Source organism: Etheostoma cragini, chromosome 17, assembly GCF_013103735.1.
Source record: "Etheostoma cragini isolate CJK2018 chromosome 17, CSU_Ecrag_1.0, whole genome shotgun sequence".
NCBI lineage: Eukaryota > Metazoa > Chordata > Actinopteri > Perciformes > Percidae > Etheostoma > Etheostoma cragini.
The window spans coordinates 1,249,348-1,258,905 of record NC_048423.1 but is presented as its reverse complement, the minus strand read 5'-3'; the positions used below and the strand labels follow the sequence as shown (position 1 = coordinate 1,258,905).

Genomic DNA, 9,558 nt, shown 5'->3' with positions numbered 1-9,558 from the left:
TTGAGTTGAGGCAAAAAATCTATCACCCCTGGTGGTTGTCTGTGGTATAGGTGATAGGAACCTGTCTCATAAAGGCCATCAGTTTTGTAATGAAATGGAAAAAGTATTAACAATAAACATCAATCATAATGTTATACCAAAATATGATTTTTTTATTTAATTTTTATTTAAGGGTCCGGCCCCCAAGGAGACTGTCTGGTAAAATTCTGGCCCTCTGACAAATATAGTTGATGACCCCTGACTTAAAAACATCGATTAAAAAGCTTCAACAAAAGTGTTGATTTTTAAGACATAAGGGGTATATATGTGAAAATAAACCTTTGGACACAGTTAGTTAAACCAACAAGGACAAAATACACTTTTGGTAACTGCACTCTGAAAAGACACACACACACACACACACACACACACACACACACACACACACACACACACATGCATCTTCAGCCCAGTCAGCAGGGCGGTGTCGGTTGCCAGCGTGTGGTGCCTCCCCCTGGAATCACCTCCGTGCTCCTGCCACAGGGCCGCTGATGTGTGAGGAACATCTGGCAGTGAGTGTTAAATGCGTTCTCAGTCAGTTCCTCCTTTTTTATTGAGAAAGTTCAGCAGTGTGTTAGTAGCATTATAGCCTTGCATTGTCAAAACCTCCTCCACAGCGCCGTGGAGGAGGGTCTGGCTAGTCCACACAGGATTCTGGGATGGGAATAAAAGAGCTCTGGTTTGTTGGCATTTCCTTAAACCAATCAATATCGTGTTGAGCTTCGGCAAAATAGTCGTGATGCAACGTGTGTACGTTCAAAAGTTGTTTTAGTCGCGCAACAGAAACCTCCGATTGGACAGATAGTCTAGCTAGCGGTCTGGACTTACCCTGCAGAGACCTGGGGAGGATCTGAGGTTAACCATAGTCCTCATACATCTACAGGGTTTAAAATTCAAACACAAAGAAAACGGAAGGAAACTGACATCAGCCGAAAAGACATGTATCTGGCAGAAGTGGAACGTCGTGGAGATGGTCTTGTAGCATTATAACCTCATCAACGTAGTGTGTCAGTAATTCAATTTTTCTTTGATCCCCTGTTCATATGCTTCTTTTTCTTGGTTGACTTCTTGTCTTCTCTCCTCTACTCTTTTCCTTTTCATGTTGCCCCCCCTTCATCTTCACCGTTTTCCCTTTTCCTTCACTGTGACAAACGTGAAATTTGAATTATTTTTACAGTAAAGGTATTGTACTTCCATTTACAGCATTTTATGTAGTCTCTGTAAAGTACAAAGCAATTAAACACAACATAAGATTAAAAATATACAGTAGTTTACTTTACTATTTACAGTACTATGGTGGCTATATTGTGATTTTTTTTACAGTAATGCTTTGACTACTTTGATTTCAACTGTAATACTTTCCACTGTAAAAATCATATACAGTAGTGTTACTGTAAAATCTACAGGAAATAACTGTAGCTTTCACAGTCACCATTTACAGTGTTCCTCTCCTCTCTTCTCCTTTTCTCACCTCTCATCTCTCATCATGCTGCTTTTCTGTCCTTCTTTCCCCTTCTTACTTTTCCTCTCCTCCCTTCTTACCTCCTCTCCTTCTCTTTGTCTTACTTTCATTTCTTCTCCTTTCTCTTTATTAGGAGATAATTAATTAGTTCCACCTGTGGAAGTCACTTCTCTCCATTCCTTGTTTCGTCTTTATATAATCTTTCGTTCCTCCGGTCCCTGCCGCCGCGCTCACTGCGAGCGGAGAGGTTCTCGAGCACTAATTTGTTTTTGTTTTGCCGCGCTAACCTTGGAGGGGCGACGCAGCGTTATTAGCTTCTCCTGCTCTTCTGCTGTAGATTCAGTTCGACGTGGAAGGCACTTTTCATTTGGATTTAATTCTCCCTCTCACCCTCCAGCTCTCCCACCCTCCCCTCAACCCTCACACTTCTAATTAGATTTGGAGGGAAAATGAACTCTGATTAAAAACGCGGTCCTCTCCAACTTGACACATCCCAGGCACACATCCACCACCACTGTCTGCTGCACGCGTGGCACAGCCCAGTGACAAGCCCAGGGCCGACTGGAAGCCTGTTTGGAAGACGTTCGGAGCCATGATATATTGGAGGAACATGATATATTGGACGCTGCCATTCAATCCTCCTGCTCCTCCTCCCGCCCTTCTCCATCAAGTCCTCCATTAGTGCAGATCAGATCAAACTGTCAATCAGCCCGGCCCGCCTGCCAGCTTCGATCCGGTCTCATGATTTCTCTCTCTGTCCCACCATGCATTATTAACACAGGTTTTCTCATATCCTGAGAGGAAATTAAAATCCGTGTTGACGTGCGTGTCTGTGGGGATGATGGCTGATACGTATCTGTTGAGCCTGCAGTTCTTTGGTGAACAATTTGCAAGCTTCAATCCAAGGCCGGTTGGGTGTCTGTGTCCTGGACGGCCAGAAGATGAAATCAAAAGCTACTTTTTTTTATTTTGAAGTAGAAGCGTATAGTTGTTGTTGGAGGTCAGGTGTTGTGTTTCTTTTAAAACTTCACTTTTGCAACAGGGCTCTTGTTTCAAATTAACACATCAGAAACCGCAAGTACCTTCTTTATATGACAAACAGTGAGTAACATATAACATTTAACAAGCACAAACTCTACATTGCTTCATTATTTGCAGTCTCAAAGTACCACAGCTTCATTCAAATTAGATTTACCAGCTTCATTCTGTCTAAGTAAACACATGTTACTGAACTGCAGGGCTTATAACCCTATTGTCAGACATAATGTTAATAATGGATGATTCTGCAATAAGTTCAATGTTACACTGGAAATTATTCACTTCTTTTACAATTGCTCATGGAAACAACATCATTGTAAAATAATGTGGCTATGCTAAATAAATATTTAGAGGGAAGATCATGTTACAAGTTAAGGAAAGCAAGAGAGTCAAGATTCTTCTGGATTTAGTGATAGATATAATTGGATGTCATCGACATAACAGTAACAGTTTATTGAGAGATTCTTAATAATATTGCCTAGAGTAAGTATATATAAGGTGAATAAAAATTGGTCCAAGCAGAGAGCCATGTGGAACACCATGACTATAGCGTTTATGGAGGATTTATTTTAAGTTAACAACTGAGATATGTCTGATGAAAAGTACTTTAGTGTGATTTGTTTCATTGCCATAACAAGGTTCCTGTGATAGGATTTTATAGTCTATAATGTTGAATGCAGCACTCAGAGCTAATAAAACAAATACAGAGACAAGCCTTTGGTCTGAAGCAATTAGAAGGTCATTTATAATTTTCACCAGTGCGGTCTTCGTGCTATGATGCTCTCTCTGTCTTTGACTGAAAATCCTTAAAAAGAACTATTGTTATGTAGAAAGTTACACATCAAAAGCAGAACATAAAACCTTCCTCTGACTATTTAGACCCTCCTAATTAATGGTATAGAGCCAAAAACCACAGAGTAGTTTCATTGAAAATAAAACATTATATTTAAATACTAATACTGTGAAACTAAATACTTATAATACTAAACCCTAAAAAGAGGCTAGCCGGACTTCACAGTTAAGACCACTGGGGCTGATTTTAAAGAAAACAACAGCTTTGTGTGACTTTCCAGCACTATTTAAATTTATTTTATTTTTAAGTGCCAGAAGGGATAACTATTTAAAGAGTATTAACACAACATTCTCCATGTGGTTTATTTGTGTCACACAGCTGCACACCTAAGCAGAGGTGAGAACATATGGTTTTGCATATTTAAATCTCCAGCCTGAATTCAGAATATTGAATGTTTGCTGTCTGCTAGGTTGTTTAAACTTACCTTCTTCAGAACCTTGTCATAGTATCCAACATGTGTTATTGTTGTCAACTTTTGAAGCCCGGTTCTCGTCAGTATGAATGATTACATGACAGGGAGGAAGTCCAGGTGGATCGATGGGTCAAAACACAAGACTTTCACAGAGAAAACGGGTGTTCGTGTCCTTGGAATACTTTTTAATTTGACAAGTGTTTTAACCCAAACTACAATCGTTTTTTCAAATCGTAACTAGTCGTTTATGTGCATTATCGTAACTGTTGTTGTAGCAGGACTGTCAACTTTTTGGCAGCTAAACCCAACTGCAACGTCTGCTGAAACAACTGTAACCTCACGTTGCCCTGTACACAGCTTACAGTAACATTTTCTCAGCAAACCTTGGCTGTCATGTGACCAGTCCTCATGTGACTAGTCCTCACATGACCGGCCGGCGGTCGCCATAACTTTGTAGGGTATTACACAAATTGTTGTCCGTACGTTTTTAATGCATTATTACACATGAGAATGCATGCAGTCCTTAAAAAGCACAGCCTGAAAAGCTGTACTGAGTAAACAAATGCCCTAGCTCAGACGCAGACTTAGACTTCTTCTTTTTATCCTTTTGGGATGTCTCCTGCAAGGAAATTGAAATAACTTCAACTTAAGCTTCACATGTACTTTATTGTAGCAGCGTTGTTGGTACACGATCCGTCCTGTGCATGTACCTATGCGATCGCGCATGCGCAGGACGGATCGTGCATGCAGGACAGGAACACGGTTTCCCTACACCACTGGGACCATGCAAGCGTCGGAAGATCACAAATGGCAGCTTTTTTTTGTAGGTTAGACTGCTTTGTAGTTCACAAGTGCTCGACATGTAATCTACACTTTTCAGAAGTTCACAAAGTTAGATTTTAGTTAATTTTTTAATAAAGATATTTAAATGAAGACTTGTTGTCACTGATCCAAAACCGCGTAGCCTAAGGGCAACCTAAAAGAACAAACTTCTCACCCTTTTTTTGCGTGGAAGCGTGGAACAGATCGTGCAGTGCCGTAAATCAACGTAAAACATAATTATCATCTGCGCCGTGCGAACACTTGCTCATGCGCAGGACGGATCGTGCATCCACAAGCGTCACTCTAGTCTCTATCCTCGACGTTCCACTTCCGGGATTGCTCCGGTGACGCAATTTCTTCTTGCTTTCTCTGTGTTGGAATTTTGACCTCAGGTAGATGTATAAGGACTCTGGTTACCTGGTCCTCAGATCTCTGCAGGGTAAATCCAGACAGCTAGCTAGACTATCTGTTCAATCTGAGGACTATGGTTACCTGGTCCTCAGATCTCTGCAGGGTAAATCCAGACAGCTAGCTAGACTATCTGTCCAATCTGAGGTAATAAACATGTTCCTTCCCTAGGCTATTTTGCAGCGGCTTCTTGCATAGCTTAGCGCCGCCCATGACGATTGTGATTGGCTTAAAGAAATGTCAAAAAACCAGAGCGCGTTTTACTCCCATCCCAGAATGCTGTGTGGACGCTAGTCAAAGCGAGGCTAGCGTCACTCTAGTTGATATGTTTATACAACTGACCTTTAACCTCTGCTAGTGATGAACCCATTGTTCTGGTACTGATTAGAATGACCCCCCCCCCCCCCACTCATTCTCTGCTCTCACCGTGTCCTCTGTTGCATCCCTCACTCTTAAACAAGTGCAACCAATTAGCACACCGCTTAACGAGGTCATTAGCAACCTGGCGTAGCCGAGTCCCCAACTTTCCCGGCTCTCCGTTTACGTTCAGGGAAGGCTCATCTGGCTAAATGGCACATTTACACTAACACAGTAAGGACACACACACACACACACACACACACACACACACAGTTATTTCCGTATGCATATAATAGGAGCACGTAGGGCTCATTAAAACATCAGAGAGTTGTAAAATCTAAATAGTAAAATACTCAGAGCTGATAGCTTCAATGATGGAGAGAGAGAGAGAGAGAGAGAGAGATGGGCTTTATGGGGATATCAGGTGGTATGAAGTGCTTTATGAAGTCATCTCCCAAATTATCGGCCCTATCTTCTCCATATCACCATCATTTATTGTGAAAAGGTTAGGATAATGAGTTCTTATTCTTTGGGATGAAGTTAAGTAAGGGGGTTGAACTGTGGGTCATCCTCCTCTGTTCCTTCTCCTCACAAGCAATAACTGAGGTACCTACTCTTAAAAAAAAAAGAAAAAAAAAACAGAGAGATAGAGAAATTATTTGTCTCATCACTCTATTCAGACTTCCTGTTTCATGCCGAAATAAGACGTAAAAAACATTAAATGGCATTTGTGTATTTTTTGTCTGGGGTTGTTTTTCATTGGTTACAGTTATGGGAAATTATAATGCTGCAGTGTACGATGATATTTTAGATGATAGTGTGCTTGCAACTTTGTAAAAGTATCATCATAAATGTCATGTCAGGACGCAGTATTTACAGGATACAATTAGTTCTTATCAAGACTTGAATTAGCATTTAAAATACTGTGTTTAACCACAGTAGCCAAAATACTTTTAAAAGATGGAAAATGATTATTAGTCTACTTCTTTTGATTTTTGGCTCCACAATTCTGGAACAAACTGCAGGTCTGCCGCTACCTCTTAGTTCTTTTAACTCAAGGCGAAGACCTTTTTTATGTCCCCTTTCTTTAAATATTTGTTCATTTCTGATACTGAAGTTTGCTTTTGTATTTTTAGCTGATTTTTACTGCTTTCTAATGTTTATTTTCTCATTCTGCATTGTAACTTTTCCCCCAATTTTACCTGTTTTTATTACTTTTCTTTTAATCGTATTTATGTAAAGCACTTTGAATTGCCCTGTTGCTGATATGTGCTTTACAATTAAAGCTGCCTTGCTTTGCCTTCTGGGGTCAGTTGCCATGGTGCAGATTCAGTCGGTGAACCTAAAATCACAGACTCACCTGTGCTTTTTCAGTTATTTTGTTAAAGTAGAGCTTTCTTGCGGTTTCTTCTTGACTCAAAATTTTGACTAACAAACACACAAGGGATGCAAATAATGATTGTTTTCATTGTCAGTTAATCTGTTGATTACTTTCTCCATTAATCATTCAGCTGTTCGGTCTATAAAATGTAAAAAAGAATGGTGAAAAATGTCAATCAGTGGTTCCCAAAGATCATTGTGACGTCCTCAAGTGTCTTGTTTTGTGCAAAAGTCGAAGGTATTTTAATAATATCAAATCTATAATATCTTATATTAAATAAGAGTTTACTATCAAACAGGAGAGAAAGAACTATAAACTGGAAAATATTCACATTACAGAAGCTTTAATCAAAGAAAGTTTTACTTTTAGCATAAAAAATGACTAAAACCGATTTTATTATCAATATAGCTGGCGATTCATTACATAATTGACAACCAATCAGTTAATCTTTGCAGCTCTGAAACACTCAAAGCTAATATATTGTGTGCATGTGTGTGTGCTTCTCTTCAGCTTGTGATGAATGGACTGTCCTCCCCAGACCTGGACTGCACCGGGACGCCAACCGCTTTGGACATTCTGCCGTGGTTAGCAACGGGTGAGTTCCCTCCTCACATAGTTCATCGTGTCTTCCGAACTCCGTGTGGGAAACACTGCTCTCCTCAATAGAATCTGAATTTTCTAGAGATTGCCTTAGGTAAGACCTTGCCTAAGGGCATTTTTAGCAGTGTATCTGCTAACACTGATGCTCAAAGTAATCCACTAAACTACTCAATTATATATATGCAAATACAACCAATCTATTCATGAGGCATTATTCCTGCACCTTGTCACATTTCCTTGATGTCTCCCTGCAGTGTCTTCATTTTGGAAGCACCGAGAGTCTCGGTAGACTTTCTTCTCAGCTTTTCCCTTCCACAGGTTGTGTCAATTGTTGATGGATTGATCTCTTTGTCTCCATGTTATATTTAGTTCCAGTTTACACTCCTCTTGTCACTTCCCCCTCTCCTGACTTCTCTGAAACTCTGTTGAGAACCTTGGGCTGTGTCTCTGCCACTTCACCTCTTCTCGTCTATACGTGGATGTTTTTTTTACTTCCGTCTCCCAGTAACTTTCTTCACAGCTTCTATAGAAACTGTGTACATATGCACTATGCATTTCTCTTTAGTACCTATGCTCTATTAATACCTTTGCCGTTTTTGAGTCTGTATCGAAAGTTGGCGAATCCACTCCTTCCATTCTGCTGCTGTGGTTTCTAAAAGGATTTCAATGTGTTTTTGAATTGATGTATTTTCAGCCTGCAAGCCATTCACACTGCCACTTTCAAAGCAAAAAGACCTGTGTGACACTGCTTGACATTGCAAAATAAGCAAGCTCTCAGCACCCTGTAGTCCTCAGGCAATGACATTTTTAACCTCATGAAAAAATGTCCGATTCCAGATGACCTGACATCACAAAGGTTTCTCAGAGCTTCTACAGTGTAGTCTGGTAGAAGACTTTTTTCTTAAAGCAATGCAAACAATGCTCATTTTCAGGTTCATAATCGCATTTTGAAGTTTTACCAGAATACTTTTACACGGTTTCATTCATCATAATTTCTTTTCTCAATTTTTGTTTTTGAATTTTGAAACAATGTTAAAGTCAAGATCTCGCAAAAGTGATTGTTCAGTAATGTGGCTCGTTCAAAACAGCATGGGTGTTTTTTGTATGTGTGTGGAAGCACTAGAGACACAAAATAACCCAGAATTTTTTTTCTCCATCAAATGGGCACTTTAGACATCGTCAGTGAACATCAGTCCTCTAGAATCAAAAAGTACAGGATTCACTATGCAGGTTAAATCCCCAAAAAAAACATTTGTTCAAAACTTTAAATGATAACACTTACAAAAAGGTAAAATATTAGCTCAGAGAGTTCCATCACGATGCAGACCAACTTATTGCTGATCTCAGAAGTTATGGTCTGACCCTTTAACCCCATTTACTCACCAGAAAGTCAGCTTTGAGCATAGAAATGCCAGCTTTGAATTTCAAAAGGCCAGCTTGAATTTCTTTTTTTCTCTCTCCCCAAACCGAAAGTTCAGCTTCAAAATGAAAGGCTCTCCTGCTATCTTAACATTTCTTCATCTCGTCAGGCATGTCTTTTCTCTTTAACCCTCCTGTTGTCCACGGTTCCAAATTTAACCCGTTTACAAAAACTTTCTATATCGGAACTATGAAAAAAGAACGTTGAAAAAAGTGACAATGGTTGAAAAAAAAGTACAAAAACGCAGGAAAAAAATCAACAAAAACTTTTTTTTAAACCCTGAAAAAACCAAAAGAATCAGAAAAAGAGACAAAAAATTGTTAAAATTGACTCAAACACAATTAATAAAACGTTAAAAAAAGTGACAACAATAAAATGGAACAAAATTGACAAAAACATTGAGAAAGTGTAGAAAAAGAACAACAAAATATTGAAATTTCATCCCAGAAAAACACAATGTTGCAGGTCGACCAGAAGACACCACCAGGGTTAAAGGTCCCATGGCATAACAATATGACTTTATGAGGTTTTTTAACATTGATATGAGTTGGTCAAGCCCACACACCCACCCTCCACCTCACCCCCTCCCATCTCTCCTCCTCCAAAGCTACAGACTCAGAAATATCACATACTTAGGAAAGCTTGTTGTGGGACTGGCTCTAGTCGCTGTAATTCTGCACCAAGGCTGAACTTTGGGAAAGAGACTTCAGATACAGTATTAGGGACCACTAAGGTCTATATAAAAGAGACTTCAGATACAGTA

General features: G+C 39.6%; 1 protein-coding gene and 1 long non-coding RNA gene across 4 annotated transcripts in view; one reads left to right on the top strand and one right to left on the bottom strand.

Annotated features, from left to right (window-relative positions):
- Nucleotides 1–7,785, bottom strand: part of LOC117960329 — a 14,001-nt gene extending 6,216 nt beyond the window's left edge. Inside the window, exon 1 of the long non-coding RNA XR_004660118.1 lies at nucleotides 7,770–7,785. This is a non-coding gene — a long non-coding RNA (uncharacterized LOC117960329). The remainder of the gene's footprint in view (nucleotides 1–7,769) is intronic.
- Nucleotides 1–9,558, top strand: part of atrnl1a (attractin-like 1a) — a 250,037-nt gene that overhangs the window by 57,222 nt on the left and 183,257 nt on the right. For all 3 annotated transcript variants that reach the window (XM_034898108.1, XM_034898107.1, XM_034898109.1), the window contains exon 11: nucleotides 7,286–7,370. In XM_034898108.1, the coding sequence (XP_034753999.1) occupies nucleotides 7,286–7,370 (85 nt within the window). The remainder of the gene's footprint in view (nucleotides 1–7,285; nucleotides 7,371–9,558) is intronic.